The sequence below is a fragment of the Cheilinus undulatus genome, linkage group 23 (assembly GCF_018320785.1).
Source record: "Cheilinus undulatus linkage group 23, ASM1832078v1, whole genome shotgun sequence".
In the NCBI taxonomy this organism is placed as follows: Eukaryota; Metazoa; Chordata; class Actinopteri; order Labriformes; family Labridae; genus Cheilinus; species Cheilinus undulatus.
In genome coordinates this window covers 1,767,825-1,786,375 of record NC_054887.1, presented here as the reverse complement: position 1 = coordinate 1,786,375, position 18,551 = coordinate 1,767,825, and the positions used below count along the sequence as shown (strand labels likewise).

At 40.4% G+C, this 18,551-nt stretch overlaps 1 protein-coding gene across 13 annotated transcripts in view; it reads left to right on the top strand.

Moving 5' to 3' along the window:
* sox5 (SRY-box transcription factor 5) overlaps nucleotides 1–18,551 on the top strand; it is a 384,599-nt gene that overhangs the window by 337,802 nt on the left and 28,246 nt on the right. For 11 of the 13 annotated variants that reach the window (XM_041780726.1, XM_041780725.1, XM_041780733.1 and 8 more), the window contains 2 exons: nucleotides 1,908–2,034; nucleotides 7,766–7,851. In XM_041780726.1, coding sequence (XP_041636660.1) covers nucleotides 1,908–2,034; nucleotides 7,766–7,851 — 213 coding nt within the window. The remainder of the gene's footprint in view (nucleotides 1–1,907; nucleotides 2,035–7,765; nucleotides 7,852–18,551) is intronic. The other 2 variants (XM_041780731.1, XM_041780722.1) reach the window with 1 other exon arrangement.

The window sequence follows — 18,551 nt, the reverse complement described above, 5'->3', positions numbered from 1 at the left end:
CACCTTTCAGAAAATGTGTGCTGAAACAAGCCGTACTCAGATTTTCCCCTCATGATATCATGTGGGGAGTTAGCCCCGCCCCCATGTTTCGTTGGCCCTCCCAGCTGCCACATGAGAGGAGGATCAGGAGAGCCACATCCATTTCCTGAAAGGGGTGTGGTCAGGGGCGGAGTCAGACAGATCAGGAAGACACACAGAAACAGCTCGTTCTGAGCAGAGCTGAAACAGAGACTTACAAAAATCCAATACTGGTGTGTTTTTTCAGCAGCAGGCTTCACAGACATGTTTTGAAGACCTCTGAGATGATATAAACTTGTTTTAAAGGGTAAAATATGTCCCCTTTAATTCAGAAAATTCAGCCCTGGTCTGGTTTACTGAGAAATCTCACATGCCTTTGATATTTTGACATTTTACTGTGCAAAAAGTGGTATTTGTTATCCTCATTTCAGGTCTTGAGAAGGTCTTAAATTAGATTTTTTAAAGCGTTAAGAAGCGCTGCATTAAGCGACTTTACATTATCCACCTCTCTACTTTTTTTTTCTAATTTTCTGTTTCAGTCTGGTGTAGGTGCAGCGTTGTTGCATTATTTACTGCCTCAACCAAAGATTCAGAAGCAAATCTTTAAGTCAATAAAGCAAAGTTTTGGAGATTAAAACTGTATTGGTAGCTGTAAATGGATCTATGAAGCTGCAGATATCTGAGGCCACAGTGAATGGTAAAAATGTCTCTGCAGGTCACACTCACCGGTTCAGTCCACATTCACACACTGACGGCTGCTAAACGAGAGTGGCCATCAGTGTTAACTAATCACATTCACACACCACTGATGCAGCAGTGGGAGCAACGTCCTGCCCCAGGACTGTAGGAGCTGCAGAATCAAACCTGCGACCTTCAGGTTGCAAGACAACCGCCTCCACCTACTGAGCCGCAGCCGCCCCCATATGGAGAATCTGAATCCAGAATGTTGTGCAGCCATTTATTAAAACACATTGATGTTCCTGTTCTTTGGAAAAAATCTTTGATTTGGTTTGAGCTCCTTCCATCTCCTAATATTTTTGGGCTCTTTGTAATAGCAGCATTACACCTCAGTTTTACAGGTCGATGAGATTCCTTATTTTGCTCCTTGTCTCACCTTTCTCCTCCCTTCCTCCCTTCCCTTCCTCTCCTCATCTTCTCCTATCTTTGCCTCTCAAACTGTCAGTCAGTCCATCACACGCAAGTCTTTGTGTGTTGTTTTTGGCAGAACGCTGTTTAGTGCAACCATCTGTCTCCTACTTCTCTCTCTTTCTGTCTCACTATCTCTCCTTCTCTCTCTCTCCTGTCGTCCCTGCCAAAGCCACCCATCGGAGGAGCTTTTTTCTGCTTCTCCTTTTAAAATCCTGGAAACCTTCTGAAGTCGTATGGCTCTCTGCCGACAAGTGCACAGAGATGGGTTGCGTCTGCACGGCTGCGGCTGCGTGTTTGTGTGTGCGTCGGTGTGTTGAGGTTGTTAGGGGGATTGGTGTGGGGAGAAAGGAGAGAACATCATCTTCCAAATAAAAGGAAACGGCCAGCTGTTGAGAGAGTTTAGTGAACTGTCCTCCCTCTCTTGAGGGGATGGTGTCTAAGTATGTGTGTGTCTGCAGACTGATGTTGTGTGTTCCTAATTATTTTCATATAAATATGTATATGAGGCTGAGTGCATATGAATTTGAGAAATAATTATGATGTAATTTTGATGTAACTGTCTTCAGAATGGTAATTAAAGCTGTTCCACCATCAATTCTGTGGATTTTCTATTTTTAGCACTTCTGTGAACGCTGTTTAAATGCATGTCTGTAGGTCGAAAATTATAGACTGCTCACCTTTTCTCATTTTTTCTCCCCTCTTCACCCCCCCTCCCCCCTTTCTTCTGTGTCCTTCATCAGCAGGTCCAGGGCCAGCTCCCTCCGCTGATGATTCCCGTCTTTCCTCCAGACCAGAGGACTCTGGCAGCGGCTGCAGCCCAGCAGGGCTTCCTCATGCCCCCTGGCTTCAACTACAAGCCTGGCTGCAGTGAGTAACATCGGCACATTCATAGATATGTCCAACTTTTAGTGTAAAAGTACATCACAAGTTGTAAATCTTATTCACCAAGCAAGAGGGAGCCTGACCATTTCCCTACATAACAAGTCGGATTGTTTCCCAAAAGACAAGCTCGCCCCTGCAGCAACAACTCTCTCTTAATAGAAAAAGCAGTCCAAATACACCCTTCCTGTTTACACTCTCAATCTCTCTCTCCCTCTCTCTCAGTCCGTTTGGCTCCTTCCTTTTGTCTTGTCTATTTTTTGATGTTTAAAAGCAACAAAATACAGGCGTCCTGCAGGACATGTTTTTTCATTTTTGGCTATCACGCTCCGGCTGTGTGGCAATGTGTTGTTTACCATGATAGAGAGACGGAGACAGAGACAGAGAGAGAAAAGAGTGGTGGGTGCTTGCCAGGGGATGCTGGGAATAAATGCACGATGGGGGGGATAGCAGAGGGAGGAGGTGGGGGGTGGCAATGTGACCTGCCCCAGGTTCTCCTCACATTAACACAGGACGCAGCCAGAACATGTTTCCAACACAACCCACACACACCGGCACACGCAGACGCACACTCGTGTGTCCAGGCAGCCAGGGATTGCTTTGTGATATCACAAACACAAAAAAAGGAGGAAAAAAAACTTAGACACAGATATGCAAGCGTGCACACAAAACAAGCTCGTGCACACTCAGCCCACCCCGCCCAACTCCCACCCCCTTAGAGTTTCACAGCTTCCCAAACAAGTCCATTCCATTTTAATTAGTGCCATCTTCACCCACGCCCACTGCCCACGTAAATACCCTGTCAAGTGGTGGGCTTGTCTTTTCACAGCCTCCGCCAACTCCAACCGGATTGGCACGCTTCGCCAGGCTGGGCCGCCCCTGAGAAAACTCTCTGGCAACTTTCAAAGTTGTTGTGAGTTGATGTAGTTTGGTGCTAAAGCTCTAAATAGTACATTTGTAGCGCTGTGCTCCAACATATTCTCATGGCCTCTGCATCTTTCAGGATATGAATAGATTTGATCTGCACAGTATGGAATTCTGCGCTGTCACTGCTGCTCTTGTTTGCTCACTTGTTGAGGAGTAACACAGTTTTTCTATTGTTCTAATGTGTTGATTACAAAGAAACCTTTAATATTCTACATTTTCAGGACATGATATCAAACTTTTGTAATGTACCTTTATTCTAAAACATTTTAGCTGAAGTCTGAGGCTCAATTCAAATCTTATCTTTACACTGAAGTCACATTGCTATGGTTCTAGGGCTGGAAATTAATCACAAATTAGATTAAATCACAATATGTCCTGCTGCAATTCTCAAATCACAGAAGTTGCAATATTTCTTTAACTTGAAATGTGTCAAAATTCAAGTTTAATTAATCAAATTTTTTGCAGTGGCAGAGATTTTATACACATTTTGCAAACATTCAAGTGTCATTTTTTATAATGGCCTATAAAAGTCAGTCTTTTCATGTTTTATATATGTTTTTCTTAATCAAAATAAGTAACATAAAAATGATAATGCCCTTAAACAAAGCAAAGGACATCACATTTGCAATAGGAGCAAAAATAGTTAGTTTATTCTATCTAAAACTGATGAAGCCTAGCATTCATGAAAGTCATACCCCAGCTGTGATCAGCTGGTAGCCAGCCTCACCTCCTCCACCCCAGCCTCCTCCTTTATAGCTTAAACCTTGTTGCACCCTCATATTCAGATTCGTGCTACTATATGGATTCATTGCTTCAGAAATAATTTCATTGTTTTCAATACATATGGTCTTATTCATAGAATTATTTATTGCTTGAATTTGTCAAAAAATACATAAGATTGGCCTAAGAATAACTGCATATTGAATCGCAATATTTGTGCAAAAAAATCGCAATTAGATTATGTTTGCAGATCATTTGGCCCTATACGACTCTAAACAAATAGAAACCTTTTAGTGATTTTACTCTAACTTGTGTGGTTGGAAACTAAATAAGTTACTGTAATTGAGTTTTTTTGGGTACATTTTGAAATCAATATTTCATTGCTGAAGTCAGTTTTAACCAGCTCTTGTACTTGTATGCTCTTGTACTTTTTCCACTTTTTAACTACACAGTAACTCGTAGCGAGAGACTGATTCCACATGACATCCTAAAACAGCTGCTGTGTTTCACTTTATCATAGAGGTGTGACTGCAGATCTTTATTCTCATGTTATTGTTGATAAGGAAAGTTCAGACTGAACAAAACTCCTCAGCAGCTGCTAAGGCCAGGCAGTCAATCAAAAATTATATGAATATGAAGGAGAGATGTTCTGCTCTACTCATTCTCCTTCTAGAATTGTTTTTTAAGAAATTCTCATTATTGTAAATGTTTTTATTATTTAAAATAAGAGTGGCATGAAAAGGCTCATTCCCTTCAATACAACAGTTCACGTTGCATCTGCAAGGAGTCAAAATAATTGCAGTTAGATTATTTTTTTCATTATTATTCAGCTCTAGTTGTCCTGCTGATTGCTGAGTCTAACAGATCTCCTACAGGAGAGAAGTTTATGTTTAATCTCTAACACTGAGTTTGAATGATTTAACCCTGTATGACCTACCATAGAACAAGTCCGCCAGAGCATATCTTCACATTTTTACATGCTATAGTGCCATTTTTTGAGTATTTGAATTGGCTATACATTAATACAATCCTTAGAACCCAAATTTGAATGATATATATGTGATAAGTTTAGAGTAACAAATTAAATTGCACAAAAGTGCAAAAAAAAAAAAAAAAAAAAAAACACAAGAAAAATGAAAAGCCTTTTTTTTTACACATTTTCCTACACGCAGAGCTGTATCCCTCACAACTGTGATTGTAAAAAAGTTGCACAAGATCATTTCAAACTGCAAAAAAAATATATTGTAAGTACAGTCATAACTCCATTTTTGAAATACACTCTTCTTTATGAACTGTGGCAAAAATGAAAATAAAATGAAATTGTGCTCAATTTGCAAAAAGACAGCACCTTTTTAAAAAATAAACTATTTACAGAAGTGAAATCAAATCTCTAAGTGGGCCAGATATGTTTGAGCTGAAACAATAATAAGTACGACTTGTAACCTGCAAGAAAACAACACATTTATAGGCCTGATTATATTATATTATACTGTTTTGGATGTGTGTGCTTTATACTACATTTCTGCAAAAGAAGGAAGGATTTTTCTAGAAGAAAGTAGTGCTCTGGAACACACTGAATGTGTGATATATTGGTGTTACTTCTTCAGTTTTATATGCAAAAAGAATTATTGCTTTATCTCATTTGGTTGCAATTCTACCAGTGGTTAAACATAGATATGCAAATGAGAGTGCTGGCGATCCCGTAGATTTGGGTTGGAAATGCATAAGATGGGGAACTTTAAAAAAAATAATTGCATGTCAAATGGAAATGCAACATTGGAGAAAAATGCAATTTGATTCTTTTCCCTAATCGTTCAGCCCTAGGAATTATTCAATACCCTTAACTGGTACCTGAGTAGATTTACAGCCCAGTACTTTTACTTTAGTAAATTTCAACCAAAGTAACGGCACTTTTATTTGAGTTCTCAGTCCTATATAGAACTTATTCCACCCCTGCTGCATTAACTGCATCATTCTCATTATAACAATGATAGACTTCATGTAGCACCACACTTTAAAAAAATGCTTTGAAGGTTCATACGCTAACTTTATTTTAACATCTTAAGGCCTCACTGAAAAGACTGATGACGTCATGACTATTTCTTAAAGTTTGCACTGCTCATATCTGAGCTACATTACACAGATTTAGGGGTCAACTACTACTCATGATACATCGTCAGAACCTCACTGTCTGGGTAATGACCCTGCATGAAATGAATGAGCTCCATCTTTGATGGGAAATTATGTTCTTGTCTGCCGAGGTTGCTGTCCTCCTGCCAAGAGCAACATGTTTGCTTTCCACTGTCCTTTCCCTTTTGTTATAGCGACCCCCAGGAGGAGCATAAATATCCAGCCCTGCTAATGTTTGTCCAGGGAGCGAGGAGAAAAGACCCATCTCCTAGAATACACAGTCCTGAAATAATTCTTTAATCCCTCCTGCCCTCCCTCTCCACTGGAGCAAAGAATGTCTCTGCTTCCCTTTTTTTTAAAGAAGCGACTTATATGGGAAAATATGTCAGAAAGAAAGTCTTGGCTTATGCCAAGACACACACAAATTTACATGGGCACACACAAGCTTGATAGAAGGTCCTGATACAGCCAAGAGGCTGACCACTGTGCTGAAGGTTAAGGTCAGAAATGCAAGGTCAAGCCCTGAGAACATTCTCAAGTTTTCTACATGAAGAAAAAGAGTGGAGGAGATACAAGTATAGAAGTCTGACCTCTGTGGGCTGTGTTTTAGTTGGCGGGCATGTCCACATGCAAATCAAAGCTGTCAACAGGAACCTTTATTCAATATGATGATAATTAAAAACTATATTCCTCCTCTTCCTATCTGCCCTTCCTCACCCCTGCCATCTCCTCCTCCCCTCATCTCTGACCTTCTCTCTCTCCTTTTCTCTCACTGGGTAATTACAGCACTGCCTATCTGCACCTGGTCACTAATAATCCACACTCATCCTTTTCTTTGCTGCTTGCTTTTCACCCTGTCCTTCTGTCATCTCTCCACTCTGTTGGTCCATCTATATCCTGATTTATCTGTCCTGACAAGAAGAGATGGAGACAGAAAGGATAGAGCTGGAGTGTAACTTGTGAGGAGAGAAAGATGAAAACAAGAAAGAGCCGAGAAAGCAAGCTCTCTCCAAACGAAGCAGGGGAACAGACAGAGGGAGGGAGCAGCAATCGGCAGTGGCGGCTCTTAATTATGTCGCTGGGGCAAGCTTTATCAGAATCCCCTCACCTCGCTGCTCTTTGTCAGGGGGTATTAAGAAGGAGGACACACAATCAGGCTTTTCATTAAGGCCCTACCGGCAGCGAACACAAAGGGCGGCTTTAACAGCTGCAGAGAGGGACTCAGGTGGTCGTGGTGGTGGGAGGGGGGTTGATGGGGTGAGCTGAGGGAAAGGTGGACTGAGAGGAAGGAGAAAAACAAAAGGATAAGGGGAAAGGATGGGGATTGGGATAGGATAACAGACAGAATGAGGTTAGAGGATAGATGCATGGAGGGATGGATGGAAGGATGGATGGATGATGGAAGGATGAATGGATTCATGCATGGATGGATGGATGGGTGAATGGATGGTAGGATGGATGAATGCATGGATGGATGGATGGATGGAAGGATGGATGGATGCATGGATGGATGATGGATGGATGAATGGATGCATGCATGGATGGATGGATGCATGCATGGATGGATGGATGGGTGGATGGAAGGTAGGATGGATGAATGCATGGATGGATGGATGGATGGATGGATGGATGATGAATGGATGGATGGATGGATGATGGATGGAGGAATGGATGGAAGGATGGATGGATGGATGGATGGATGGATGCATAGATGGATGGATGATGGAAGGATGCATGGATGGATGGATTGATGATGGATGGATGAATGGATGGAAGGATGGATGGATGAATGGATGGATGGATGAATGGATGAATGGATGAATTGATGATGGATAGATGGTTGGATGGATGGATGGATGGATGCATAGATGGATGGACTGAAGCTATAGATCAAGAGCTAATAAGTATAAAATGCTTAAAGGTGTGTCGTGTCTCTCTTCAGGTGACCCCTACCCTCTCCAGCTCATCCCCACAACAATGGCCGCTGCTGCTGCTGCCACACCAGGACTGGGACCCCTACAGCTCCAGGTAAGGCCACCGTGTTTACAGATGAACCCTGGGAAGTAAAAAAACATTAAAACCAGAAGGCTTTGATTATAAGAGACACAAACATTCAGTTTCCTCCTCACACTTGGGTGGTCCCAATAGGAATAAATCCTCTAACCATGGCAGTGTGCACACCACATACTTCCCACTGAGCCATACAAGACCACAAACATAGCCACAGGGGGGTTGCACAGCTGTCACTTTCAGCCAACGTGTGAGCAAGGGAATCAAGCCTATAAAAACATGTTCTCCATGATCAGAGCTCAGAAATCACATGGAACTGACAAGTGTAACCCTAGCCCTCGGCTTTGTCCTGCAATTTGAAGTACAAGACAGAAATATTCAGATTGGCTGTCTGAGTTAATCCATGAGTGATGCTGTCTGTCTCTATAGTACTAAAGCATCTTTGTTTGCAGTTCAATTTTTAGATACCAGTATGTGCACAATGATGAATACATTTCATCCCTCCTGAAACACTTGGGTATTTCCTCTCTCAGCTTTCATGTGAAAAGAGAACGTTCTGCTAACTGTGATGAAAACTTGTTTAGCTTGATGGATTGATTTGAATAGAAAACAGAAAAAAACCCACCTGAAAATTTGGAAATTCTCATTTTACTCTTTGCGCAGACATTTTCTGCAAAATTTCACCAATAACTCTGACTCAAATGTCTGAAAACACTTTCATTATAACTTTTAATTCATCATGGGCTGAGATGGGAGGAGTGCAGGACTAATATACTCCAGTAAAAGAACAGTTACCCTGGTGAAAATGGACTTTAAAGTAAAAGTACTGGTCAGTAAAGCTACTTTCACACTGCCTCTCTTTTCCATGTCTGTTATGCCTTTGTTCCACAACGCTGTTCTGTATGAAAGCGACCGTTCTGCAATGGGGGGTCAATCTCGCCCCACCTCTGATCCGGATTCAGAGGTAGTATCAGAGCCGTAACAGACTTTTCCGCAACGAGTGTGAAAGGACATCACAGCATTCCACAACAGTGAGTGTGCGCTGCTGTCTCCATAAACGGGAGATTTGAAAACCAGCGTGGTTTAATGGAGCAGCATTTCATCTGAGAAAACAACAGCAAGATAAAACAAAGAATAATGTGGATTAACTAGAGAGGCTGTGAGGTTAGAGAGCTGATCACTCTCTGTACAGGAGACAAGAGAGCAGACACATCTCTGCTCACAGCAGCGTCTGAACAGTTCCATGGTGTGTTCAAGTGAGCTCGGTATTCTGAAGTTTCCCACCTCCGATGTAAATACGTGCACTGTGACACTGCTTAAAGTCGGACCTCCAACTCAGAAACATGGAGGGACAAAAGTCTGTTGGATCTAATCGATCAAAATGAATGTTCATGTTATTTTCCCCATATTTCATTTAGAAAATACAAAGTTTTGAACCAAGAAATCCAGAGTTTCGAGTTTCATTGAAAGCAGCAGCTCGGGCAGCGGCTGTCATCTGATTATGGGACGCCAGGGTGTGTGTTTAAGTTCGGGTGTGCATGGCTCTGTTACACCTTTGTGTGAATTGCTCGTTGCAGAACAGGCTTAAAACTGCTCAGTAAAGTAAAAACAGAGTATTTAATTTAAAACTTACTTTAAGAATTTGTAGATCCTAAGGAAATGTACTGTAAAATATATGATCTACATCAGGAGAATAGATCTACATCCAGGTTGTTCAGGTAACATCACACCTTTATAATAAAGTAAAATACACAGCACAGCTGACAGTGTTAATTTAACTTATATAGAGTTAAAGCTCAAACTTTAAAAGTGTCTGTATCACTCCACACTACATATACTGTAGTTAAACTACACTTTTAAAGTCTTAAGTATTTTACAGTCTTACAGATCTGCAGTAACTCTGTGGATAACTTCACTCATGGTGCAAATGTGCCCCACATAAAAAAATCCCAATCCAGCAGAAACACTGTACAACAGGTGACAGATAAATACAACCAAACATATAAAACACATCTAAACAGTCTAGAAAACAAGGGCATGGTGGGAAACTCAGCCCTGAAATCCCCCAGTTTTGACATGGCAGTGGGCAGATCATTTTACTCTACAGAGCTGATATAACACAGTTACCAACACTGAAGAGCATTTCTCTCAGACTGGAGTTAAAATCAACTCTGAGTAGTTTAAAGGTCACATATTATGCAAAATAAACCTTATCATGCTTTTCTAATAAAAACATGTGCCCCTGACCTGTCCACAATCCCCCCTAGAATTAAAAAAAAAAAACATTCCCTTCCCCTCTCTTTCTCCACCTTTCAGAAATTTGTGCTGAAACAAGCTGTTCTTGGATTTTCCCCTCATGATGTCATGTGGGGATTTAGCCCCGCCCTCAGGTTCAGTTGGCCCTCCCCACTCAGTAGAAAGTTCAGCCCTCCTCTCCTGGTCCTCCTCCGATCAGGAGAGCCATATCCATTAAGCCACATCCATTTCATGAGAGGGGCATGGTCAGGGGCGGAGTCAGACAGCTCATTAACATTTAAAGCTGCAGCCACAGAAACAGCTTGTTCTGAGCAGGGCTGAAACAGAGGGGTTTTTAGGCATGCCAAAATTCAATACTAGAGTGTTTTTTCAGCAACAAACTTCACAGACATGTTTTGGGGGCCTCTGAGACCGATATAAACTTGTCTTAAAGAGGTACAGTATGTGACCTTTAACCCTGAGCTATCAACTCTCCAGTTATTACTGTTTATGGATGTGATGTGGAATCATTCTCTGTGTGCTACTGTGGAGTCAACAGAGGAGGGACAATGGACTCTAGGAAAAGTTATGCTGAAAGGAGAGGAATCAGACCTGGATGGATGCTTTCAGCTGTTTTGAATTTCATCAGGTCAACCATTTAGAAAGTAAAAAGTTGGTCTGGTTATTTTCAACATCATAGTTTCCAATCAGTCCATAAGTATGACGGCAGAGAAGCCTACAGGAGAGGAGGGAGATGAATCCACAAAGCTTAAAAAAAAATAGAGTAAACATCTGTTATCCCATTTATACATAAGTGAGTCTGACTTTAGCTGTTTCTGTCTGCATATTTAGAATAAGTGCACTCATTCCCTCCCTGTCATGCTTACATGTACACAGACCTCCCAAACCCACACTCAGATCCTCCTGGGCCTGGGTCCTCCTCTCTCAGGGGTTAAGAGCATGCATAGGCATGCCCCCAGTTGCCTGTCTGAAACACATTAACCTCCGGTGTTAGACTGGGCCCCGGTGCAGGCTGCACTTGGCCCTCGTGTCTGCTTGACATGCATTATCATAAAGAGACACATGCGGGCAGTTTTCCTGAGAGCAACAGCTGCATTGACACACACATTTCCCTGCACATCTCTTTCATTCAGTATTCATACACTCAGGGAATGATGGGAAAATGTGGGCTAAAGGTTAGGTAGAGTGTGTGTAATACATTTGCACCTGTCAGCCAATTGTGCTGCCCCATATGCTAGACACTAGAGGGAGAATAGAATAGCTGTGTAATTCTATCATGAAGAACGGACCCTGCTGTCCCCACTGATTTCATTATTACTCTCATGTTGTGTATGTGGTTGAGAATAATGTCCTTTGCGCTGTTATCACTGCTTCAATCAAGCCGTCCATATGTTCTGCTGTGTTCAGACTCACTCAATCTCCAGTTGAACGGCTTGGTCCACCTTGCAATTGGATTTTTTGTGTTGTTTTCTTTTTACCAGAAGGGAGGGATGAGAGTACACAACAAGTGCAAAAAAACATCTCACTAGCAGATTTCTTTCTTACAATCCTCCCAGAAAAACAGACACGCAAAATCTCTCTCTCTCACACACACACACACACAAACAGTGGAGATTAAGGATTGTCACAAAGAAACGGATTTGCCCAGGCTAACACAAGTACAGATGTCTCAATGTGGATGGATTTCCTTTGGGATCGTCTCTGCGCCCTCATTTGATAAGGAGGTGGTCTCTGTCACCAAAACAAGACCGTTTGCTGAGTGGAGAGGGTGCAGAATTCACTGAAACACACCAAAAGACAGAAAATTACAGATTTTAAGACAAGCCAATCTCATGCATGATTGTGCTGAAACTCCAGCAGATACATTTTAACATGTAAACACTTAAACCACTGACAGAGCTCTTGGCTGAGTTTTAATATTTGGGGACCCTAAAAGAAGGAGATTTAGTTTAAATGTCTGAAAAATCAAAGCAGTAGATCAGAAGGTTTTCTGACTTTTAGTCTCAAGTTAAAATTCAAGTAAGGTTTTTGGCAAAAACACAGATGTGTTTAGGGAAATTACAGAATCTCCCTCTTAAACCAGTGGTTCTTAACTAGTGGATCAGGACTAGGGCTGGGAAATTAATCTCAAAGTAGTTTCAATCGTAGTATGGCCAGCTGCAATTTTCAAATCACAGAAGTTGCAATATTTCTTTAACTTGAAATGTGTCAAATTAGCGGTTTAATAAATCTTTTTTGCAGCGGCAGAGATTTTATGCACATTATGCAAACATTCAATGTCAATTTTTATATAAGGATTTACAAAAATCCTCCTTTGTGTGTTTGGTTTTCTTCATCAAAATGAGTGACATAAAAATGATAATGCCTTGAAAAGTAGAAAATTACATCACATTTACAATAGGAGTAAAAATAGTGATCTCATTCTATCTAAAACTGATGAAGCCTCACGAAAGTCATACCCCAGCTGTGATCAGTTGATGGCCAGCCTCACCTCCTCCACCCCAGCCTCCTCCTTTATAGTTTAAAGCTTGTTGCATCCCTACATTCAGATTCAGAAACAATGCAGCTGTATCTATTCTGCCTCTCAGCTGTAGAAAGCAGGGACCCTAGGTTTGGCAGGGTGCAGAGAACGCACTACCATGATTTGGTACCAGATTTACAATACAACACAATACAATACAATATTGTATTGTGTTGTATTGTAAATAACATGTAAGAACAATAACAATAACAACAATAACATGTAACATTATTTGGTACCAGATTTAGGCAAGAAAATAAATGCTTGAACGAAAAGTAAAGACTAAAATGTGAGGACTTTTATGGACTAAAACTAGACTAAAACTAAAAAGAATAGAAATGATTAAAATGTGGCTAAAACTAAAATGCATTTCATTTAAAGACTAAAATTAAAAATAGCTGCCAAAATTAACACTGTTATGCTGTGGTAAATTCTAGCACAAAGAAATTTGTTTGCAAAAAAATGTGAATGACTGTGTTAGTCGTACATTTATATACATTTACATGTTGATGTGTAAGGGGAGGGGAAGGGGGGCCTGGCAGAAAAAGTTGTGGGAACCACTGCAGTACAGTAATACAGCTATGTTTTAGTTTCAGCTATTTCATATTTGACCTTTAAACTTATGATTTTGAATTTTATCTCATATTTTGACCTTTCAAAACTCATGAAATTTGAATTCTATCTCATATTTTGACATTTTAAGCTGATATCTTTGCCTTTTACTTTCATGTTTTGACTTTTGAACCAATAACTGTGGTTTTATCTCAGATTTTGAGCCTTGAAACTTCATTTTGACTTTTTTAAAAGTTACTTCTTCTCAAAATCATCAACATTAATGCCATTTTTTCTCCACCCCAAAATTTATCACTGGTGAAAATGAGGTTGACAATTTATAGTCAAATGTTGACCCTTGGGCTCTCAGGTTAGACCAGAATTCAGAATCGGGCCCCTGCTGTGACTGAGTTTGACACCCTTGTTTTAGAGGAATTTTATAACAGAGCTGGTTTTCCCAAGTTGAAAAGGAAATTCCTGAAAAAATTTCCAAATTTCATCAGAATGCCTGGGAAGTGGACTAGAAGAGAAGTATGCATGTATGTCCGTCTGTAATTCGTCTTTGTTCAGCTGTTTTCTTCCATTTGAGGTCCAAACTATGTTTTTATTGAATAAATTTGATTGGTAGGAAATGTTAAAGATTTTCTCAGGGAGGCGGAGGAGTTGATATCATTGTCTTAAACTGTCTCATACAACACCAAACCAATATCACATGTAAGTTCCTCTTCAATCTAAAAATGTGATCTTGTCCTCCAGTGAAGAGGAACCATAGGGGGAATAGCCTTTACCCTGATAGTACTGTACAAACATAGAAAGAAGAGGATGAACATTAAAAACCTCATGGCCTTGAGCTAAGTGCATTTCTTAGAAAAATATATTAATCTCTCAATGATTTAAAGCTCTTTCTATGTTTGAAACAGCCTCCATAGAAATCACCAGAGTCGCACTTATAGTCACGGGGGCTTAGCACAGAATCCTCCACAGACGGTTTTCAAGCCAATGCAGGCTTTTGGAGTGCACAAGTTTGGCATTTAGTGTCTTAATCTGGGGGATGAGTGTGACATTGTGCATTAGAGCCTGTTAATCTGGCTCCCTATTGACCCTTGATACCATTGATATCATCCATATCACATAAATGGACTGAAAAGGACAGAGAGCGCTGACAAAAAGGAAAGAAAAATGCACTAATCCAGGCAAGAGAGCGAGATCAGGAATAAAGGTAAAAAGGCAGAGAGGTATTTAGAAGGATGATCAGTTAAAAGGATAAACGGAGAGAAAGAGATACGAGGGGGATGGAGGTAAGTGGAGGAGAAAAGAGTGGAAGTGTATGAGAGATTAAACGTGTGTGTGCGGCGTGGTATAAAGAGGGTCAATGGCGTGGGTCAGGCATCATATGGGGAGGCAGATGTTGGAACATATTGTCCTGGATTACTGCGCTGTACACCGGAGAGATGGACGGACGAACAACAGACAGGCAGTCGGAGGGGGAGAGAGGAAAAACAGAGGCAGGGACAGATGACAGAAGGTAAATGAGAAAACAATCAAGCAACTCTTTTCCCCACAAAGCCTTATCTGGAAGAGAGACGCAGGATTGCTTCAGGGCTGATATCTTCCCCTTTGCCTTTAAGGCTTTTTGGAGCTGCAGGGAAATGCCATTTAGTGATAGGATCATGGGATCAATGTGAAATCAATAGGCTGTAAAGATAGGTGACTATTATTAGGGCAAATTCTTGTTTCCAGCACATGATAAGTAAAGAGGAGAAAAAGTCCATGTAATCCTCTCTGATTATTGGTGCAGACTCGTTCTTTCTCCTTATAATGTGATGAATTTCCAAAATCAGCCGTTTGGTTTGCAGCGTTGAAGTCCTTGTAGTTGAGAACAGAAATGTTGTTTTCAACTGTACAGAGAGAAAATAACTCAGATACTTCAGTGTCTGTCATTGTCTAGAAACCTCATTCTGCTGGAGTGTGTCCTTGATGCTGTGCCTCAATGGAGGAAGTCAGGGGTGTCAAACTCGAGGCCCGGGGGCCAAATCTGGCCCATGGTACAGTCATACCTGGCCCACCAGATCAGATTATGTTTTTATTATAACTGGCCCACCAAAATGAGGTCTGCAGATTTCCTCCAGTATAAAAAAGGAAACTTGAGAATTGTTTTCATTTGACATTTTCAATTATACCTCTCTAAAGTATGACTTAAAGTTATGGAATTCACCGTTTATTTTGTGTTTTGACCTTTACATCTCATAATTTTGACTTTTTATCTTATATTTTGACCTTTTAGATTTAAAATTTGAAATTTTAAGGCATGCTTTGAACTTTTAAACTCATAGTTTTAAAATGTATCTCATATTTCAACCTTTAAAACTTGTGATTTTGAATTTCCGCTCAGTTTGAACTTGTAGATTCACAATTTTAAATTTCAAGTCATATTTTAAAGTCATGATTTTGAATTTATCTCATATTTTGACAGTTAAAAATCATATTTCAACTTTCTATCACATATTTGCCTTTCAAAAACATTATTTTGACTTTTAATTTCATGTTTTGACCTTTAAAACTTATAAGTTTGACTTTTTATCTTACAATTTGATCATTTAAACCTTTTAGACTCACAATTTTAAATCCGAAGTCATATTTTAACCTTTTAAATTCCTGATTTTAGATTTTAAGGCATGTGATTTTGAATTTTTCTGATGTTTGACCTTTTAAACTCATGATATTGAAATTTATCTCATATTTGGACCTTTAAAACATATGGTTTTGAATTATATCTTATATTTCAACCTTTAAAAGTTTTGATTTTTAATTTCAGCTCAGTTTGAACTTTTAGATTCACAATTTTAAATTTTAAGTAATATTTTAATCTCATGATTTTGAAATTTATCTCATATTTTTACTGTTAACTCTTTATCTCATATATTTTCCTTTAAAAAACATTATTTTGAATTTAAATTTCATGCTTGAACTTTTAAACTTATAAGCTGACTTTTTATGTTACATTTTGAACTATTTAAACATTTTAGATTCAAAATTTTAAATTCCAAGTCATATTTTGACCTTTTAAGCTCATGATTTTGAAATTTATTTCATATTATAACCGTTAAAAATCATGTATCAACTTTCCATCACACATATTTACCTTTTAAAAACATTATTTTAACTTTTGACTTCATGTTTTGAACTTTTAAATGTAAAAATTTGATTTTTTTTATGTCAAAATCATTTATCAGTGCTGAGATTCTGTTTTTTTTACCTTATGATTTATTTCTGGTAAAAATGAGGTTCACATTACGGTAAAACTCTGACCCTGTTAGGCCCTCAGGTTAGACCCAAATCCAGAATCCAGTCCCTGCTGTGAGATTAACCCTCCTGGTGTGAGTAAATCTCCGTATTTATACAGTTTATCTCTCAGTTCAGTCGTGAATAACTTTCAAGTCTTCGGAGAGAACAAAGGCTGCCCAAACTTAAACAGGAGCTGCTGAGATATTCGTGTCCAGTCAGTCTGCACCTTTTGTGTCTGAGGCTCAATAAAAGTGGCCAAGCTGTTCCCAAACTCCACGGTCAGACATGCAGGATGTCAGACAGACAGATGGACAGGAATCTATTTAGATCCATACAAAAGTCCTCTGTCTATGTAAACAATAGAGCGCTGACAACAAAACCCAGGCAAGCTGCTAATCTGACTAAAGCTGCAGATTATTGACCAAGACGCACACATAGATCCATCCCTGCTAAGATGACAAGAGAAACAGCAGGACTGGGAGACTAAACTCAGCCTAGTGTGTGTGTGAGTCCACACACACATCATCAATAGCCCTAATACTGAACAATCACCCTGACCCGAAGGAACGGCACTAGTTACACAACACCTCTTCCCCTCTTTGGCTACCTTACATTTATAAAACACATATGAGAGGAGGGGGGTATGTGGCGAGCACTCGCTGACCACTTGACCCCTCACACACACACACACACACACACACATGCAGATGCGTTAGCGCCCGTCTCACATTAGGGGATTAGACACTGAAAGATGGAGTCAAACACAGACAGCTCAGCGGTATGCCTGGCTACAGAGTGACTTTTCAAATTCTCATTTCAAGTCTCATCCTGCAACCGCGATTGCACCCCCACACACACACACACACACACACCCCCATACCCACACACACACCCTCATTGTGTGTCTGTGCCTGTGTGTATTTGTGTGTGTTTGCTCCCCCAGTCTCCCCAGGGGGCTTTGCGCTGTCACTTCCTGTTTGTTGACATGCATGTCGTTGTGGCGACGCTCTGGGCGCGCTCCACAGTGCCTCTGCCCTCTGTATGTGTGTGTGTGTGTGTGTGTGTGTGTGTGTGTCATTGCATGGCGGCCCATTGAGCAGCCTTTGAGTGACGGGAGCTGGCCTTGTAATGGAACTCAATTCACTCCACAAATAAAGAGGCCTTTGAACCACTGGTCCGAATATGTCAGGGCACACACACACACATAGACGCACACCGCCTGTGGTCCACTCGCCAGGGGGTTTGGCTGGTAGGGAGGGGAGGGGGGTTGTGGGGCATTCATGCTCGGCTACACTACCCATACAGACACACAAACACTGTCCCTCATCCAGGAGTCCGATGCAGCTAATTGAAGAGAAATGACCGAGTGGAGGCTGATCTGATCTCAGCGAGCTGGTCGTACACACCGCGGCCGTGTAGTCCACCAGAGCATGACGGATCTCCCGCTGATTCCAGCAGCAGCACACCCTGTCTACTGTACGCACCTTAATTAGCAGTGTTAGCTTTGAAAAAAACTTTAGATTAAAATATAGGGCTTAAAAATGACAGATGATGTCCAAACAATTCTCTAGATTAAGCTCAACGATCCTGAATACTGACTTTAATGAAAGATTATTCGTGTTATTAGTGTCCAACCTCAGATTTCCAGAAGTCAACTCCTCTGTTGTTCTCAGCAGACAAACACAGACCAACAGATCTAGGGCTGGGTATTGCTAAGAACCTCACGATTCAATTTGATATCAATTTCATATTGATTTAAATGCTTTGCTGTTGATTCAGTAAGAAGTAGAAATACACAAATGACCTGTTGACAATTTTTAATAATTATTTTCATGCCCATGTGAACATATGTGGTAGGTCACCTCACATTTTTTAGCAATAAAACATCTGAAAATAAAAATTTGCACAATAATAACTTATTGTGCATAACGAGTACAAAAGTAAAAAACATGCCAGTTCTGTATCAACACTGAAAAAGTAAAGTGCATGTAAACTTTAATAATATTTCTTTCCTCTTGGAAATTGTGATAAACCTCACGTAACATGGTTATGGTTGGTTGTTGTTTAGTCGAGTGTGGCCTCCATCCATACAACGCCAATCACA